Genomic DNA, 21,260 nt, shown 5'->3' with positions numbered 1-21,260 from the left:
ATGATAAGTAAACATATGAGATAAATATATAACAATAATAATAAAACTAAATAATAAATATATAAAATATATGTAAAATAAATAAATAACATAAAAAATAAATTAATCTATATTAAAACACTCCCCTCAAAATCAATACGAAATTAACAAAAGAAAAACATAGTTAGTCAAATGTAATTTTATGCTTTTCAAATATTTACACATTTGGTTTTCTAGTTTTCCTAGATTAAGTTTGACTAATTAGTCAAACATAATTTTCTACTTTTCATATATTTACATTTGGTTTTATCATTTCCTAGGTTAGGTTTGATTATGGCCCATGTTGGAAAGAACCTTGCGAGATGATATATTCTTCTTTTTTTTAACAAATTTGTTTCATGTATTCCTCAAGCTTATATTCTTACTTTTTAACATTTATCTCCATATGTTCTTCAAGATTTAGATGTTTCTAGCGTTGTTTTCCCCTTGTGTTTTGTCCTCTACACAACCGAGTTTTATAAATCGAGTTAAGCCAAACGCAGACCGTGTCCCTCTTCAACGCGTATAACTAACTATACTCCCTGGTTTGAAGGTATTTGGGTCTTCATAGGCTGACGTGTTCTTTTAGTTTCTAGCCTCCCATTAAATTCAGCAATCTGGATTTCCTTCTTTGTTTGTTTGTACATCGATAAAGCTTTTTAATCATCTGAAAACAGGGTATAGGAATCAATATGTTTAAGCATAGTCTGAGGTAAATCTCAAGATTTCAGTGAGTTTGCCGAAGGTATTTCACTTGGCTGTTTTGAAATTTGCAGGAAGGTGGTATGGGGAAGGAGTACAATGGATCTCCTAAGCTCCACCTGCTGGCTGAATCCAAGAATCGAAAAGTACCTTGGATTTTAGGAGTCGTGGGGCTATGTGCTCTGTTTTACCTGTTGGGTGCCTGGCAGAACACCCAGAATCCGCCAACAGAAATGGCCAAGACCGACTTAGGTCTCTGCAATTCTGCTTCCCCTAAAGCCTCATCATCACCATCATCCTCCTCATCGGTTTCACTAGATTTTGAAGCTCACCATACCGTGGGGACTAACGAGAGTCTTAAAGAAGAAAAAGTGGCATTCAAGCCTTGCAGCATGAAGTACAGTGAGTACACACCTTGCCAAGACCCAACAAGATCTAGGAAGTTTAGTAGAGAGAAGCTCATGTACAGAGAACGCCATTGCCCACAGAAGAATGAGGCCCTGAAATGCCTCATTCCGGCTCCTCCGGGGTATAAAAACCCCTTCCCATGGCCGAGAAGTAGAGATTACGCTTGGTTTGCCAATGTGCCTCACCGAGAACTTACGATAGAGAAGGCTGTGCAGAACTGGATCCAGGTTGAGGGCGACAAGTTTCGATTTCCAGGTGGTGGAACCATGTTTCCTCGCGGCGCGGATGCTTATATTGATGATATCAATAAACTGATTCCTTTGACGGATGGGTCTATCAGGACCGCCATTGATACTGGTTGTGGAGTGAGTGTTCTTTCTTGTCTCCTCTGTTTACTATTCTATGCATTGCTTATCATCATATCTATTATGCTTTTTGGCCAACTAAAGCTCGGAAGGCTTTTATTTTGTATTACTTAGAACTTTAGTGGTTGGGAGGTTTTCATTGCCTGATTCATGGACGGTAAAAATATCTCAGCACCATCTTCTGAACAGTGAAAGGACTTGTTGATTTCTTTGAAACGATCTGAGTTTCTGCTGGTCTAATGATTTGTAAGAGACCAATGACTATTATTTTCTGTTTTTCATTCTTGTTAAAATCCAAATGGCGGTAGCCCTCTATTTTTGTAGGGGAGGGCATGTAAGTGCCATCACAGGGACATTGCAAGATTTTGAAGGGTGGCGATTTCTTTGGGCATAAATAACAGAATTTTCAATCGATTGTTACCATCTCAGAGGGCATGTAAAATTTTGTTGAATTTCTTTGGAAGGGTCGAGACACGTGTGCCCTGACTTTATTGGCATTGTTAACTCAACATTGTGGTGCTGAATTCTCTAGATTATTAGCTGTTTCTGCCGATGTCAGAGAGGAATTAATGGTTTCGGTACAAGATGTTCTTGCATTAGGAACTTTTTACAAGATCCTACTTAATCCATGACGGGGTCTTTATTTAGATGGACTTCCCCTTGCAAAGCTGATAATTATTTGTCTGTTCTTCCCATCCTACAGAGATCTGTCGTGTATGGATTTATATAGGTGATTGTAGCTGTTCTTTATTAAGTTTTGTTTGAAACATATTAAAAGTTGTCATGGATCGGATTGCGTTGCTTCCTAGACAAAAACTCTACATCTGTCCGATGAAGGATTGATTGTGCATGCATCTATATTTGCATAAACAAGTGAAATTGAAATCGCCCGTTCATTTGATTACAAATATCAGGTAAGCTCATACATTTTCTCTAACATTTGCAGGTTGCTAGTTGGGGTGCCTATCTGCTAAATAGAAACATTCTAACCATGTCTTTTGCACCAAGGGATACACATGAAGCACAAGTTCAGTTTGCTCTGGAACGTGGTGTTCCAGCTATGATCGGGATTGTGGCTACTGAGAGGATGCCATATCCAGCAAGATCCTTTGATATGGCTCACTGTTCTCGTTGTCTTATTCCATGGAAAGACCACGGTAATTGGTTAAAGCAAATACTATTTCTGTAGAAGTACTTCTCTATTGGATAAAAGTTTTACCTAGGATCTTTCTTTTAATCATGTATATGTAGGCTCCATGATTTGGATTTTGGTAGTCCAGAAATCATTAATTTCTATGAGGCTGCCTAAATCTGATTACCATGTTTGTGTTGTCTCTGATGAACCTATGCTTTTTCCCACCAGATGGCATCTATTTATTGGAAGTGGACAGGGTATTGAGGCCTGGTGGCTATTGGATTTTATCTGGTCCTCCTATAAACTGGCAAAAGCATCACAGGGGTTGGGAAAGAACTCCAGAGGACTTGAAAGCAGAGCAAGATGCAATTGAAGATCTTGCCAAACGTTTGTGTTGGAAAAAGGTTGTTCAAAAGGGTGACCTTGCCATATGGCAAAAGCCTCCAAACCATGTTGAATGTGTAAAAAGCAGAAGGGTTTACAAGGCTCCTCATATATGTAAAGATGACAACCCTGATGTTGCTTGGTATGTGATTTTGTCCATGGGAAAAAAATGAGCGCGAAATGTCGGTTTATAAGATCTTTTTTTGTTGCATATTGTTGATTTATGTGTTTCCTCTTTTCAGGGTTAAGTGCGCCGCTAGTTAACACTTTGAATTTTGTGTTGAATGAAAGGTATAAGAAGATGGAAACCTGCATAACACCACTTCCAGAGGTCAATGATGTAAGCAGTGTTGCGGGCGGGGCCTTAGAAAGATGGCCAAATCGTCTAACAGCTATCCCTCCCAGAATAAGCAGTGGTACTCTACCTGGAATTACAGTTGAGAAGTTCAAGAAGGATACTAAGCTGTGGAATGATAGGGTGTCATACTACAAAAAGCTTAATGGCCGTCTCGACCAAGGAAGATACCGAAATATCATGGACATGAATGCTGGTTTGGGAGGCTTTGCTGCTGCCTTGGCAAATGATCCTGTATGGGTCATGAACGTGGTTCCATCAGATGCAAAACAAAATACTCTTGGTGTCGTCTATGAGAGGGGATTGATTGGTACTTATCATAATTGGTAAGCAACTTATTTCAAATTGTAGTTTGGGCCATACACAATAGTTAAAATGAACATATCCTTTAGAATATCTTGTTGGCATATTCGTAGCAGCTATTGATGACAGTTCTAGTAAAAAACATTTTGAATTATATCCAATGCTTCTGGGTAAGATTGTGTGTTAGTTTATCAGTATCAACATTTAGGAACATACTCATTGATCACATTCTTAGCTCTGTCATCTTGATGATGGATCATTGAATATGAGCTGAAGTGTGAACACTGATAAACTCACACACAATCTTTACCCAGAAGCATGAATATAATATCATGAATTTTGGAAAATCTGTTACGATTAACATATTGAGTGTATTTTCTCAACATTTGAGCATCAATCCACTAGTGCAGCTTAGAATTACAATCTGTGTCGGTGTGAATCGAGGAAAATGCTTCCAAGTTGAATAATTTTGTTGTTTGATTAATGCAGTCCCTAACAACCGTATCACATTCTCTACTGTCCTCGAAAATTATTCCATGCAACCTAATAAAATGTTGCAAAAACATTACAATATGTTGTAAATACGTGACATGAAATGATCATACATGGTTTTGGTCCTTGAATTTGGCAAGGAAGATGTCTTTTGAGCCTATTTGGATGGTATGCATAACAAGGGCATGCTTTTGGATTGCAGGTGTGAGGCTTTTTCAACATATCCCAGAACTTATGACATGATTCATAGCAGTGGTCTCTTCAGCATGTACCAAGACAGGTAATGGTCCGTTTCAATGTTAGTTTATTAGCTTAAGTAGAAACCCTCCATGGGTGTGGTAAAGGTAAATTTATGGTGGCAAAAAGTGGCAAGAAATCTCGATTTCTTGCAAGAACTAAAAAATTGGCATTAGAAAATCACAGGTAATTCATCAAAATGCTATCAATGCTTTAAACAAGGAAGTTGCAACTAAATCAAGAAAATCGGGTTCTCTGGGTCTTAAAAATTTGTGCATCTATCTTTATTTGACTACTAAACCCCAATTTCGGTCGTCATCTTTTGTTTTTTCTGATTTATTGCTATCATATTTTGTACTTCAATCAATGCCCTGAATCCTAGCTAATCCTAGCAATCAGGTCTGCAACAATTTTCATTGAAGAGTAGAAACAATGTCGACTATTCTTAATGCTTCTGGATTTTAATTGTGTATTCATTTTTTGAGCTAACATTTCAGGTCACTTTTTTCATTTCCTTTGTGCTCTCTCTTCTTGTTCTGATGATGTTTCACATGTTAGTGTAACTGGAAACATTGGCTCAAAAAATGGACAAACAATCATATCCAGAAGCTTTAAGAATACTATTATGAATTGTAGAAACCTACTAACAATGAATTTTGACTATGTTTAGTCCATTGGCTTCTACTATTACAGTTAGTGTCAAACATTAGATTCAATAATTGGTAATAACTTTTAGAAATATTACCCAATTCTAACTTGATTCAATTATTTGACAAGAATATGGCTACGTTTGCAGAAAGTATTAGATATTATAGTGATCGTGATACTTTTAGGATCCTTTAGGTTAAATGGGTCTGTAGGACCTATCAAACTGTTTCTATCGATTTAGAAATTTGTTTCTATACTTGGTAAAAGCTTTTTCGACAAAATGATAAACTTTATTGTTGTGGTGCAGGTGTGACATTACTGACATTCTACTTGAAATGGACCGAATCTTACGTCCTGAAGGGACTGTGATCTTTAGAGATGGGGTTGATGTTCTTGTGAAAGTAAAAGCATTGACAGATGGAATGAGATGGCAAAGTCAGGTAATGGATCATGAGAGTGGCCCCTTCAACCAAGAGAAAATCCTGATTGCTGTAAAGAAGTATTGGACGGGCAAACCAGAAGAAGAAAGCTCCTAGTCATATGAATGAGAAAGGACAGAGGAATTATTTGTATTACCTAGATTTTTAGATTGTGGGTGTTCTATTTTCGAGACAGGGAGAAATGGCAGCAATGGTAGCTCCTTGTTCTCAGATTTTGTACAATTCCCTTTTGTAGCCAATCTGGCAGATGACATCTTCGTTTGTGTTTTTCCTATGTGTCGCATTTGCGTGTCATGTCATTCTTTGGAACGTTATGAAATAAGATCAACGGTCCTTGTTTTCAAGTTTCTGTCAAACAGTTGTGTTTTGGCCTCATTGTGGTACTCGTACTTCACGAAAAAATCTGCGTCGTAATCTAGAATACTAGCTGTATTCTTAAATGATTATTCGGACACAATTCGAATTCAAATAAGATTCCATGCGATTTATTTTATAACTATAACGTTAATAGGAAACTTAGATTTATATTCATGGGAATTGAAGTTGTTGAAACGGATGAACAATAGTTGTAGATTTTAATCTCCAGTATCAATTGTATAAATAAGAACACGTAACCTAACTAAATATAGGTGCTATGCTAATAGGTTCTTGCTATGAGCTAAAAAAGAAATTTAAATTTATAATACATAATAGGTATGATAGGTTGGGTTCTTTATTTTAATCTATTGACTATTATCTTTTATTAGTTGCTATTATCTAATAAGATTTCAAAGATTAAAACTAATTAAAATATTAGTAAAAGAATATTAACACTAGTAGTAAATTTGTAGATCTATTCATTTATATGTACTTATATGCTATAGTTGGTTATAGTAACTTAATCTATGAGCGGAATAATATATCATCAAAGGGTGCTTGAAAAATTGGCGTTTTCTGCTTTGCTCTGCGCTGCGTTGTTTTTCGCTAATCGCGTTTTCTACTCCCGACAATCGGAGGTAGGGTTTTTTCCTGCTGTCGGCAAGGTGGCGAACGACTAGTGTAGGGTCAATGGCAGTGGACACCTAGGTGTCCCTGCGCGTTTGCTCACTGAAGATGGTACCCCGTGCACTCCATTTTCTTCTAATTCGGCAGGAGATGCTTCCGCTTCTGAGCAGCCCCCCGTACCTCCTCCCGCCACTAATGTTTCTACCAGCATTAATGGGGCTTCACTTCCATCTGATGGCAATGCATTCAAAGCTAAATCGCTCTCAGAGGCGGTTTCCAGTTTAGCAGGTAGTGTTCATGAACAAGCTAGGTTTGTGATTGTTGGTTCTGACAGCGTTAATAAGGTCGCCAAGGACGGTAAGAGCCCTTTGGTTCCCTCAACTCACTTTTCTTTAATTCCTACTTCTGAGATGGTTACCGAAATTATTAAAGAGAAAGATAGGCTCAAAAACACTGCTATCTTTTTTGCTGCTGTTGAAATTGAAAAATGTCCTCCACGCAAGTTTTTGGATGATTGGTTTCATAATTTCTGGAATATCAAACTAGGGTTTCACATTACTTTTTGCAGACAAATTCAAAAGGGGTTATTTGTTATATTTTTTGCTAACCATGATAACCCAACAAGAGGTTCTGAAAAGGCAATATTGGACGGTTGGGTCAACGTCCTTCCGTGCGTTGGCTTGGACCCCTGAAGCTGTCCATGAAGAGGTCTTGGCCCTCTCGACTCCTAGATGGAGTCTTGTGAAAAACCTGCCACCCTTTCTTTGGCATTTTTTGCCACAGTTGTTGGAAAATTTGGGCAAAATTATCAGGATGGATGAAACTGTTAGATTAGTCCCTCATATGGATGCGAGGGTTCTTATATCACTCCTCCCTGGCAGAGAAATTCCTTTTGAAATTAATATTAATGTGCTTAATGATAACTTTGTTTGCCCTATTGAAGTTTTAGGGGGCTTGAATGCTTGTTTTCTATGTAGGAAGGAGGGTCATCGGCGTAAAGATTGTCCCATCATTAATAAATCTACTGCTGAACCTTCCAATAACAATATTCCCCTTCCCAAGTCCTCTTTACCGGTTAACCCTTCCGTTGCTTCCACACTTGTTGGTCAACCCGCTACGAAGGCTCCTATTTCTTCAGATTTTAACCATGTTGTCTCTTCTCTCAACTTGAATTTATCTCCCCCTCTAGAGCCTATGCCAGGGCCTAACCTACATGATGGTTTTACTCCAGTTAGAAGTAGGAGAAAGAGGAAAGGGACTAATTTGGGTAACCCTAATTCCAAATATGTTAATCCAGATTCGCATCCCATTGTGAATCCCCTGCTAAGCGTTGACATGATTGAGTGCCCGGCCTCTCCCATTGATACTGTCAAGCCTGCCTTGAATCCGCCAAAGGTTCTCCCAAAGGTGTTTAGAGAAATTGAGGATGATTGTATTTTCGAGATCATCCCTGCTTCTGGGTCAGCTCACATTGATCTCAATATGGATATGGAGCCGTCCGTCCTTGATGACACTCCTAAACTTGACTCCATTTCCACCAATAGGCATGGGAGGCCCCCAAGGTCAAAAAACATTTCTGCTAATAAAAAAGTTGGAGATATTCCAAATACTCCCAGCATGAATGCTGAAGATGCGTGCCTAAACCCTTACATTGTGTCTTAATGAATTGCTTATCCTGGAATGTTAGGGGGCTTGAGTCTCCGGATGGAAAATATGTTGTTAAGCGTGTTTTAAATTTTTTCAACTCTGTTGATTTATTTATGATGCAAGAGGTTAAAGCTACTGGTTTCATGCTCGATATCAGCCTTAATTTTATTTGGAAAGATGCTATTAAGTTTTTCTCAAACCACATTAGAGGTAAAGGTGGTATTGTTGTTCTTGTTAATCCCAAATGGGAGAACCTCATAACCGACAATGGTATTTCCCTATGTCAAAGGGCTGTCTGGTTTACTATGAATATCAATAATAAACAAATTGGTTTTTGTTCTATTTACGCTCCTAATGATACTAAGGATAGAATCTCTCTCTGGAATTGGCTATCCACTCTTCCTGATATTCCTTGGTTTTTTGGAGGAGACTTTAATATGGTTGAGTCTCAAAAGGATAAAATTGGCAGCAACCCGTTCAGATAGAAAGACCATGAGAATCTTCACTGGTCTAAGTTTATTAACTCAAAGAAGTTGTTTGACCCTCTTGCTAACAATAAAGACTCTCACCATGGTATCTGGCACACTTGGTGCAATTTCCAGCAAGGTCGATCCAGGATCTATTCCAGATTAGACCGCTTTTATGGCAATAAAGACTTCTTTTCTTTTCTTCCTGATAGCAATGGCAACATTGTCTTGACTTCTGCCACCACCCTATCTGATCACCATCCCATCTTCACCCGTATTAGCATTAATGTTAATCCTGTTCGTCATAAACCTTCCTGCTCCAAATTTTTATTGAATAATAAGCTTTTGCATGATGAAGATGTTCTATGTGCCCTGCATCTTATCGGGAATATCAACTTCTTTAACATGAAGAATTCTTTCATGATTGACATATGGAAGGCTAATCTCCCGGCTTGGAAAACTTTTCTGCAAACCATTGGCCAAAAGAATGCCAAGGACTATAGATTCACTGAAAAGTTGCTTTGTTCTAACCTTCAAACTGCTGAGTTTAATGTTCAGGCTGATCCCTCTAATGCTGATCTTCTAAACCAAGCTATTGCTACTAAAGATGCCCTTAGCAAGCATCAACAGGCTAAAATTAATGGAGCTAGAATTCGTTCTAGGATTAATTGGCTCCGGCATGGTGATCAAGGGTCTAAATTCTTCTTTAACTTTCTTAAGCAGAAACATATTAAGGAGGCTATTGACAAGCTTGTTATCAATAATCAAGAAGTCTCTGATCCTGCTTGTATCTCTACGGCTTTTGCTGATTACTATAGTAAGCTTTTTTCATCTGAAGATTCCTTGGAGGCTGAGGACATTAGGTCCAAATGCAGACCTCTTATTCCTACTAAATTAGATTCTGATGATGTTATGCTTCTTTCGGCTCCTATATCTATTGAAGAGATCAAGGGGGCTATTATAGCTCTCAAGGATGACAAGGCCCCTAGGCCGGATGGGCTTTCTGTTGAATCTTATAAGGCTAACCTTAGTTGGATTAGCAAGGATTTGTTTGAACTTTATAATGAGGCCATTAGTGTGGGCTCTCTTAGTCCTAAGATCAATAGAGGTATTATTAAACTCCTACCCAAGGAAGGGGATAAAACTCTTATCAAGAATTGGAGGCCTATTTCGCTCCTTAATGTTTCTTATAAAATTTTGGCTAAAATCTTAGCCCTTAGATTGGCTCACATTCTCCCTAAGTTTGTTAATAGTTCCCAAACTGGTTTCATTAAAGGTAGATATATCTTAGAGAATCTTATTACTGCTTGGGAAGCTATGGATTGGGCTAAATATTCTCATCAAAACTCTGCTTTGCTCGTCCTTGACTTTGAGAAAGCTTATGATAGAGTTGAATGGACGTTCATTATCATGATGTTGTAGTCTTTTGGCTTCCCTCCTTACTTCTGTAAGGCTGTTCAAACTCTGCTCATTGATGCTTGTGCCCAAATTGAGATTAATGGTTCTATTTCAGACCCTTTCCCTCTCAGTCAGTCTATCAGACAAGGCTGCCCTCTAGCTCCTGCTCTTTTTGTTATTGCTGCTAAAGCTTTATACTATATCCTTAGAGATGATTATTTGTCCCCGAAAGTTAGAGGTCTTTACCTGCCCAATAATGAAGAGCTTATAAATAGTCAATTTGCTGATGACACTGCTGTCTTCTTTGAACTTACTGACAACAACCTTAAAAATCTGCAAATTAACTTGGATTTATTTTGTACCATCTCGGGTGCTAGGATCTCCTAGGCTAAGTCTATTTGCTTGGGTAGGACTGAGCAGCCTCCTGATTGGTTCTTTCAGCACAAGTTTCAATGGGGAGGCCCCAAGTATATAGTCAAGTATCTTGGTATTCCCTATTCTATAGATCCTTCTCTCAAGGACATGTGGGCTTGGGTTAAGGCCAAGATTTAGAATAAACTCAATAATTGGTATAACAGATCGTTATCTCTAGCTGGGAGAATTCAAGTTTGTCAAAAGCTTTTATCCTCTTATAGTATTTATTACTCCTCTGCCTGGATGTTCAATAACTACCAAATTCTTGAAATTCAAAAGGCCATCAGGCGTTTTCTCTGGTCTGATGGCAAGGGCAAAAGAAAATACCATGTTATTAAATGGGATTGGTGCCATACTGGTAAGTCCCTGGGGGGTTGGGGTTAAAAGATCTCAAGCTGCAAGGTATTGCTCTTTCTGCCAAGTGGATTTCTCAATCATTAGAAGGTGATAGCCCCTGGAAAGTGCTTGTTAGACACAACATTGAGAGAGGCTTTCCCAAGAAAGCTAGATCTTGGAAAAACCTCCCATTCTGTGACCTTATTGTTGGTAAATTTTCGGTCATTGTTCAAGGTTTTGTTGTTTTTAAGTCTATATGGCGTGCCTGGGACCATGTCCGAAGGTTCATCACCAATAAGGAGTTTTATGATGATTATCAACTTCATGGTGAGAGATCCATTTGGTGGAATTTGAGTATAAACAATAAACCCTTAGCCCTCTACCAGGGATGCTCAGCCAAATATTGGGCTTAATCTGGTATTACTCAATTTGTTGATATCTTTGAGCATGATATTCTTATACCATGGGATGATCTAAAGAGTAAATATAATTTGCCCCAGTCTCACAAGAGGACTTATAATTTAATTATGCAAGCTTCTAATGACCTTCCTCTTGTTTGTCATGTGGACTCTTATAGGCACCTTAAATGTAAGTGGCCAGATGGAACTGTCTTAGATAAGCTAAAGGCAAAAAACATATACAAGATCATTGATCATAATGAGGATATTATTGCTCATTTGAACAAAATTTGGTACTGTTCTTTTGATAATAAAAATTGGAATAAATTGCTGAATTACATTTGGAAAAGTCCGGTTCAACCAAAGATTCAATGTTTTAAATGGCTTATGTTAATTGATAGACTTCCTATTAATAGAGATAATCAACATTCTAATTTATGTAATATTTGCAGGCTGCCTAATACTGGTAGACATATTTTTTTTTATTGTCTCTTTGCTAAAGAAATATGGAATCTTTTTAGTTTTTACTATCCCATTAATGTGAATATTCTTGAAATTGTTACGGGTCACATTAATGGGCTTAGTAAAGATGCTAATTTTTTCTAGAATATGTTGTCTTCAAACATTCTTTGGCAGATTTGGAAATGTAGGAATGAGGAAAAGTACCAAGGTAAGCCAAGGGTTCTTACTGAGTTTTTTCATAAACTCACACATTTTAAAATATTCTTGCAAGTTCAAACCACCATGATTACTGAAAAAGACAAATTTCAAAGATTTCTCAAGGATGGTCAAGCTACGCTCTTTTCTTATGAGCTTAAGTATGGATACCAATAGAGGAGGACATTGGGTAATTTGCGTGTGTTCGAGCATACTTGCCGGAAGCTGAACCAAGCCATTAAAAAGAAGCATAAGGCCAGTCAAGAGCAGATCTTTATGCTATTCCAGATCCAAGAGCAAAAGAACATCGTTTGGATGGAAGGCCCACTCGGTTGGACCATGTGGGTGGATACCTATTCTGACATTTTACATTAGTTCGGTGGTTCCCCCTTGTTTTGGGGTTTTGTTGTATGTGATCCTTACTTATTGTATTTTTGCCTCCTTGGCGTTGGTGTGAGGCTATGCCTCCTTCTTGACTATCGGTGGATTGTTTATATTTTTTTGATCTCTCTATAGCTGATAGAAAAAAAACTTAATCTATTATTTTGTGTTATTTGTTAATAGTTAGTAAAATTTAATAAATATCACAATGGTTATTAGTAATGTTAAATAACAAAATACTCTTCTAGTTGAACTCCCTAATGGTTATAGGGCATTTTCTTCTAGTTGAACTCCCTAATGGTTATAGGGCATTTTCCTCTAGTAGTAATAAGATATGTGACCTTATCAGGAAGGCTCAATACTTGTGAACATCCCCTAGATGCAACAAAAATAACAATGTTGAATCTACTAGCAATATCATAAGACTAACATAAATAGTGTTTATTTTTAAAATATAAATAAATCAAAGTTATATATATAGTACAAAGAAATGGACTTTTTAAAATATAAATAAAATAATTCTTCACTAAAAATTAAAACTTATGTTCTTGTATTTATGTAATAAATAAATAATTCTTGAAGTACATAAAATAAATTGAAACTAATGCTTTGGGCACTTTTCCACAAGATGTGTTGAAGATATTTATACTAGTTAATATTTCCTTCATATTTTAGATAAATCAAGGTGTGTATGATAGTTGAGTAATGTGTAGTTGAAATAGATTGAATTGAATGATATATGTTTATGTTTGCATTTCATTGATATGTGATATTGTGATAGAGAGTTTACATGACTAAGACATGAGAAATTCAAAGTATAAGAGAATTATATTTTGCATGGTTCTTTTCAATTGTAATTTTGACCTAAGAAAAGATAAAATATTAATAATTATAGAAAATATTAGCTAGAATTATTAGTGTGCAAGGAAAAATGGGTGGTGCTATGAAGCATAATTGGAAGTTATTTCCTATTGTCTTAATTACAAGAGTTGGCATGGAAAATTGTTACTAAAAGGACAATGATACAATCTCGAGCAATCTAGAGAAAAGAATTATATGCACTTTTTATTATAGAAAGACAATTCTCTAAGTCATATAATGAGTGTTCTAAATTAAATGATGTTATACAATAGAATGTTCTATTTTAAAGACCAACAAATATATTTTTTATATTAGAAATAAGGAGTATCAAAGTTCAGAGGCCAAGCCTCACACCATCAAAAATGAAGTATATCCAACGAAACAATAGAACAAAATCATAGACCATGACACCAAGTAAAGCACATCAACCTAGGTGTCCACCCAAGCCACCCAGCCCAAGGGGCCATCCATCCACACTTTGCTTTTTCGAATCTTGAATTTGATTTTGCATGTAAACCATCTCACTAGAAGCATTGTGAGGTCTTCTTTTATTGAAAGTGACTAAACAAATAAATAAAGATTAGACATCAATGACATCTATACAAAATGATCTATTTTTATTTTTATTTTTATCGTTGGGAGATTAGCCAATGCCTATTAAATATAGTCCCTTGAATTAATGTTGGGTAGTGTAGTGTTCAAGTTTTAGAAGGTATAGAAGGACTTCCAAAGAAATGAAAATGGAAAAGAAATTTGTCTCTATTTGGAAGAAGTCTTGACCAATGTTAAAGAGTGGGCCATTCTCTATAATAGTGGTGGAACATATCTCTTTATACATCTTTTCATAAGTTTTTGTTTTTCAAAAACCTTCATCTTCATTTATTAGATTTTTTTCACTTTGAACTTATTATTTTCTTAAAGAAGCTTTTATCATCCATAAAACTCTTTTTCTACCACTGATTTCTTTCATCGTAAAAATCAACGTGGCCAATTCAGCATAATAAGATGAATGATGAAACCAGCTGTGTGTAATAAGGTACCTAGGGGGGTCTAGATTTGTGATAGATGAGATGGGACATTTTTAACGTGTTTTTTAAAGTCGCGTCATTTTGAATAATAGTAATAATTATAACGTTTGTGGGAGACACTTTCTAGTGAAGGACGAGCAATTTTATTAGATAGGCGCTTCACTCGCTATCATTTATTTCCTTTTTCTAAAGAGGAAAGAAAGCAATTGATGAATTGCAATGATTCAATGGGGTCCACTTGAGAAAGAATCTTCTTTAACAACTCTTGTACGCCAAGAACATACCACTACACAATTTCGGGGAGCTTTTATAGCTGATCATAATTGCACCACATTTACTTCATATTCTTACATTGGTTCATCAATAGCATTATTTTTTTTTATATGCATATAGATGTAGATGGATAAATAGAATATTAGAATGGGAAAAAGACACATAGTAGTTGAGTGTTTCAATATTTTGTATAAAACTTGTTGGTTGAATGTTCAACATCTTTTAATAGTATTGTACTAATTGTTATGAAGTTGAAGTTGTTAGCGTTGATGATATTTATTGCTAATTGAATTAAATGTATTCCTTAGATTTAAAGAGTAATAAATCATGCAATGCCACATCACTACACCAACAAAACATGATAGTGTACAGGTATGGGTCTTGTTGAAGTTGAAGAAAGTTCAACCTACAGCTCCCAAGAATCACTTGCATGCAAACACCTATACAGAAAGAGAGGAGCAAAAGCTATGGAGGTCGGAGACATTCTTGATGTGCAAAAGAGAAATTGTTATTCAATCAAAAAGTGTAAATTACAAAGAGAGATTGATCCTTATAAAAGGATATCAAAACCCTAAAAGGTAATTAACCTAGGTTGCATGATAATAATTAATAAAGAATGAATTATTATATGTTTAAAGTTTACCTTAAGTAAATTAGAGTTAATAAAAAAACACCTTATTAGTCTAACATGTCTCATTGTTGTCTGGGTCTTTTTTGGATACCTTAGCAAAAAGCATGTTGATATGGCATCATATTTGATGATTTGGCAATGAAACCTTAGTTTTAAGTGGAGAACTTTCCAAGTAAGATGCTGCAAAAAAAATGAGAGTAATTTAAAATTTTCATGTAGGATTTTGAAAGGGAGGGTGTTAGGGTGCTCAACTACTACATCCTCTCCCCCAAATTGTTTAAAAGTAAAAGCATTATTCTTACAATGAATGAATATCTTTAAGTATTTTAGAAAAGAAAAAGATACTATGAAATTCGTATTACATATTTATGAGAAAAGAAAATAGATCATGTATATATAATAATGAACAATGTTATTAGCCTGAAGGGCTGACATAGTTGGCTAAGGGCTTTGGGTTTATCTCATATAGATCTTGAAATTGATTCAATCTTCCTTGATTAACCTGGTTGTCTGGATGGTTCCAACCTGGTTGATAACCTCCAAGGGACTAGTCTCTCCTCAACTTTCCCTCAACTACCCCAAATTGACAAAAAAACATAAGCCTGGGGCAAGGTATGGTTGGAATCATTGGGCTAAGCTGTAATTGTATTAAGTGCAATTGCATCACCTAGATCCAATGAGTGCCAAAGTGTTCCATTTATTCTCATGACAGATGGATTCATGTTGAATCACTACTCATGAAATATGGGTCAATGAGTTTGACTCAAAATCACACAGTTAAATCCTAATAGCAATATCACAATTTGGCTTGTTGTGGAAATTGTCTCTTACTTATCAATTGATGAGCTTAAGGGGGTTTCTAATGAATGGTTCATAAGGTACAACACTTGGTGAAGGTTTTGCAAATGGGGTCGCAAGCTTTGGGTTTAACCACGGAGGAAACTCTGTAGTTAAGCGCGCTCAAGCTAGAGTACTACTGGGATGGGTGACCTCCTGGGAAGTCTCGGTGCTTCACCCTTGTGAGCATCACCTAGATCCAATGAGTGCCAAAGTGTTCCATTTATTCTCATGAGAGATGGATTCATGTTGAATCACTACTCATGAAACATGGGTCAATGAGTTTGACTCAAAATCACAGAGTTAAATCTTGATAGCAATATCACAATTAATCGAGCTACTACAATTGTCATCGAGCACTTAAAAAAGAAGCGAAGAAGTTTAGTGTTAACCGAGTAATTTCAGTATTAACTGAGTGATGTGTTGCTCGAGTTAAGTTATAGTGTTCACTAAGCATGATCAGGAAGAACAATATAAGAAGAGATTTAATTTGAGGCCGACATCTAAAAGAAATTAAGAATGTTTGAGAAGTTTCAAGGATAAGGTCAAAGTTAGTTATGAGATCAACGACTAGAGAAATTCAAATAAGATTTGATAAAGGAAAATTAACAATTTAAAATGGGGCAGAAAGATCAAGATGGAGTTATATTTTTTGAGCATTAAATTCATTGAATTTGAGATCTATGATCGTGATTAAGCAAACAAATATAGAAGATTATGGAATGACAAAGTTTTCTATTTAAGGGGATGAACAAGATGTCTCTTGTTGTTGAATTTGAAGAAGAAGGAAGGCAATAGGTGAACTGAGAAAGACGATGTTGTGAAGATCAAGAAGAGGAAGTGCTAAGTGGAAGTGTGGGTGTATGAATCATCCAAAAAGAGATCAAAAGAAAGAGATAGAGTGAAGCAAAGATCTAAACAAGAAAGGTAGGGGTAAAACCTAAAGATCATTTCACTATTACTTTCTTACCATTGTAGAAAATAAAATCTCTTAATCAAGTGGACCTAACATTTCTTTGAAATCCTATATGGTAGCATTCTTTTGAATGTTTTTGAAGTCCTTTAGAGTAAGCCACTCCTTAAAATTTCAAGGAGTGATAAGGTCTAGACAAATATTTGGTGAAAACCCTCTAACAAGGTCACACTAAAAATATGCATGTAACCTTTAGAAAGGTTAAATCCTAATAGAGCTCACTTCATAAGAGTGAAATCATTTGGGTTTCCAGTTCTCAAGTATTTTTTTCCCTTTATAGGGTTTCAACATTAAATATTTGTGTCAAATGTGTAAATGCTTATTGTGTTGCAAGTTTATTTCATGTTAATTATTTATTTTTGCAACTCAGTATAAGATAGATGATAAATACCAATCGCAATTGCAATCCCAATTGATAAGTACTAATTGTTAATCATCTACCTAAATCATAAACCAACTCGAGTGTCCAAAGACATTGTTCAATATCATATACCAAATACCAAAAGTCCTTAATGACTCAGTTCATACCAGATACTCCCCCATTCAGGAAGCATCAACATCTAGTCCAGTCAAATAATAGTGCTCTAAGCCACTGAACTGATGCACTCTCTGCATCTCCTACTCAGAAGTAGGCAATGACATAACCCCAATCATACCTCTTAGGTACTCAAATGTATCTTTAGGAAAAGGCTTTGTAAAGATATCTACAATCTGATCTTTGGTACTTACATACTCTAATCTGATCTCTTTTTATATTGTTTTCTCTCTTAGCACATGATAATTGATATATGTTTAGTCTTAGAATGCAATACATGATTCTTAGACATACTCACTGTACTTGTATTATCACAGTAAATTATAATAGGTTCTTCAATCTTAATTCTGATATCCTTCAACATTTGCTTCATCCACATAACTTGATTACAATTATTTGTTGTTGCAACATACTCTGCCTTAGCTATAGTTTGTGAAATACAATCTTGCTTCTTACTTAACCAAGAAACCAATCTTCCTCCAAGAAAGAATGCTCCACCACTAGTGCTCTTTCTATCATCCATATTTCCTAGCTAATTAGTATCAGTATATGAGTATATTGTGAAATCATTAGATCTGGCATACCAAATTCCATGGTCAGATGTCCCTTTCAAATATCTGAATATTCTCTTTATAGCTAAAAAATGATGTTTTGTAGGATCAACTTGATATCTAGCTACTATCCCAACTGCATTTTCTATATTTGGTCTTGTGTGAGTCAGATATTGCAAACCTCCAATCATTGACCTATACTTCTTCTATTCTAGTGCAAGTGTTTCATCTTTGATAGATAACTTATGATCAGTTATCATGGGTGTACCAATAGGTTTACAACTTTCCAGACCAAACCTTTTCAACAAGTATTTCAACTACTTATTTTGTGAGATGAATATACCATCATTATTCTATGCAATCTGCAATCCTAGGAAAAACTTCATTTCTCCTATCATGCTCATTTCAAATTCATTCTTCATATCTTCAACAAATTTATCACTAGCTTCATCATTTCCTTCAAAAATGATGTCATCAACAAATATTACAATGATTAATAAATCATATTCAATTTCTTTTAGATACAAGTTACTGTCAATCTTACCTTTAGCAAATCCAAGCTTTGCCAAGTAACTGTCCAACCGCACATACTAGGTTCTTGGTGCTTACTTTAGACAATAAAGAGCTTTCTTCAATCTACATATCATGTCTTTGTCTTCTCATAAAGGAAAACCTTGAGGTTGTTCAATATAGACTTCTTCTAGTTCTCCATTCAGAAATTTAGACTTGACATCCATCTGATAAACCTTGAATTTCTTGTTTGCTACGTATGCCAAAAACATCCTTACTACTCCCATTCTTGCTTCAAGTGCATATGTCTCCTCATAATCAATGTCTTCTTGTTGTGAATAACCTTTACAAACAAGTCTGGCCTTGTTTCTCACAACTTCTTGTTTGTTCATCTTACTCCTAAAAACCCATTTAGTTCCTATCACATTCTTGTCCTTTGGTCTAGGGACCAATTCCCATGTATCATTCTTTATTATCTGATCCAATTCTTCCTTCGTTGCTTGGATCTAGTGATTATCCTTGACTACTTAATCTACGTACTTTGGTTCAACTTGAGATATCAAACATATCTCCTCATTTACTGTGTTCCTTGTTATTATTCCTTTGTCCTTACTTCCAATTATCTGCTTAGGAGGGTGATTCTTCGTCAGATTTTTGTTAGGAGTAGAAGTTGACATCTCAACTCTTATCTCTTCTCTAGGTTTAGATCTCTGCTCTTCTCCTTGTTCAATAATTTGCACATCATATTCAAGTCATTGTTTGTCTCAAGGAAAACTTCAACATTTTTTCTAACAATTCCAGAGTTATCTAATTCCTCATCTGAATTATAATCTATCATCTTTTCTTTGGTTCCAAACTTCTCATCAATCCTTACATTTGCGCACTCAACTATTGTCTTAGTTCTATAGTTAAAGTATCTGTAAGCCTTACTTTTCAAAGAGTAGCCAATAAACATACCTTCATCGCTTCTTGGATCAAACTTACCAATGCCATCATCTCTCTTAATATAAAATTTTCTCCCAAATATTCTGAAATATTTGATTGATGGTGAATGTCCAAACCATAGTTCATAGGGTGTCTTGTCCATACCTTTTCTAATCTGTACTCCATTTAGAGTATATATTGTTGTATTTACTACTTCTCTCTAGAATGTCTTACAAACATCATTCTCAAATAGCATCACTCTAGATACCTCTGTTATAGATTTATTTCTTCTCTCAGCAATCCCATTTTGCTTAGGTGTTCTAGGCGCAGATAGTTTTCTTTTGATTCCATTTTCTTCACAAAACACATTAAATTCTCTAGAGGTAAATTCTCCTCCTCTATCAGATCTCAAACATTTAATATTAACACCAGATTCATTCTCAACTCTATTCTTAAATATCTTGAACTTCTCAAAATATTCTAATACGTCTTTAAGAAATGCTACCCACATCATTCTAGTGAAATCATGAACAAAAATCATAAAATATCTTTCACCATAGAATCCTCTAGTTTTTGCAGGACCACTTAGATCTGTGTGAAGGATTTCCAACTTCTCTATGGTAGTGAACTTCTTGCTAGGAAAAAACACTTTCCTCTGCTTAGCCAAATGTATTCCTTTCATACAACGTTAGTAGGCTTAACAATCTTAGGCAGATCTCTTACTACAAATTAACTACTAACCTTTACAGTATTATCAAATTTTATATGACAAATTCTTCTATTCTATAACCAATTGTTATCAATTTTTGCTACCAAACATGTCATCTCGGTAGGATTCAACTGAAATACATTACCTCTGGATCTAGTGCCAGTTCCAATCATCTTACCTTCTCTGTCTTTGATAGTGTAGGTTTTCTCAATAAACTACAACTGATAACCTTTGTCCACCAATTGTCCAACACTTACCAAGTTATGCTTCAATCCATCAACACAATAGACATCATTAGTGTTAGTTTTACCATCAAGAGTAATGAATCCAATTCTTGTAATATGACAAGCTCCATTGTTACCAACTCTAACAATTCATTTATCATGATTCTTGAACTTAACAAACTTATTCTTATTCCCAGTCATGTGATGTGCACAACCACTATCAATTATCCAATCAGATTTCTTTTCTACTTGGGTTACTAAAGCTGTTTCTTCTCTATTTTCTATCAAGATCATCTTCCTTGATAACTATAAATCCTAATTCATCATCACTTTCACTCTAACCTTTTTCATCAGATTCTTCATCCTCATTTACACATAAATAATTTATATCTCTGTCTCTTCTAGGATTAAACTTTTCTGTATACTTTTTCTCTCTCTTAGGATATTTATATGCATAATGACCAAATTCATTACAAGTCCAACATTTAAAGATTTTCTTACCATCTTTTTTTCTTCTCACCAAAAGGGCTATTCCTTCCTCAATCTTCTTGTCCTCATCAACTCTAGTACTACTAGCAAAATCTCCATGAGTGCTTGCACTCCTTGTCAAATTAGGTCAAATGTTTAGGTATTGAAGGTTGTTTTAACGCTTGCAAGTTCACCAGACTATCTCAAATTTGCTTCTGTTGATTCCAATATACCAAGCAAGGTTTCCTTGGTGAAGTCCTTAGTTCAAGACATCACTAGGTGTATCATCTACAATTGGCTTGAAAGGTGGTGACAAACTTTTCAAAATCTTCCATATGACTTCATCATCATCTTTGGTTCCACCATGAGATTGAATACCTACAACCATTTCTGATATTCTACCAATATAACTTCTTATAAATTCATCTTCCATCATATTAGCATCTTGATATGCACATATCGAACTTTGTAACCTCATTTTTTTAGCATGATCATCACTTCCAAAAGTAGATTCTAATGCTTTCCAAATTTCATGAAATGTTTCAAGTGACTTTACTTGATTGCATT

At 35.7% G+C, this 21,260-nt stretch overlaps 1 protein-coding gene across 1 annotated transcript; it reads left to right on the top strand.

Moving 5' to 3' along the window:
• Positions 1-526: 526 nt before the first annotated feature.
• On the top strand, positions 527-5,831 carry LOC149532210 (putative methyltransferase PMT18). Its single transcript, XM_089808845.1, has 7 exons — positions 527-571; positions 795-1,493; positions 2,440-2,650; positions 2,857-3,154; positions 3,304-3,693; positions 4,365-4,442; positions 5,355-5,831. The coding sequence occupies exons 2-7, from the start codon at positions 804-806 to the stop codon at positions 5,581-5,583; spliced, it is 1,896 nt and encodes a 631-aa protein (XP_089664971.1). The 5' UTR covers positions 527-571; positions 795-803; the 3' UTR covers positions 5,584-5,831.
• Positions 5,832-21,260: the final 15,429 nt, after the last annotated feature.

Source organism: Cupressus sempervirens, chromosome 11 (genome assembly GCF_028749045.1).
Source record: "Cupressus sempervirens isolate cs-2001-9-10 chromosome 11, ASM2874904v1, whole genome shotgun sequence".
NCBI lineage: Eukaryota > Viridiplantae > Streptophyta > Pinopsida > Cupressales > Cupressaceae > Cupressus > Cupressus sempervirens.
The sequence above is the reverse complement of the archived record's forward strand: the minus strand, read 5'-3'. Positions and strand labels throughout refer to the sequence as shown.

Bases quoted from the DNA above. Each gene is read 5' to 3' on its own strand.
- LOC149532210 (XM_089808845.1), top strand. From the start codon at position 804: ATGGGGAAGGAGTACAATGGATCTCCTAAGCTCCACCTGCTGGCTGAA. The intron at 1,494-2,439 runs GTGAGTGTTCTT...TAACATTTGCAG, and splicing joins CCATTGATACTGGTTGTGGA to GTTGCTAGTTGGGGTGCCTA. The intron at 3,155-3,303 runs GTATGTGATTTT...GTTGAATGAAAG, and splicing joins GACAACCCTGATGTTGCTTG to GTATAAGAAGATGGAAACCT.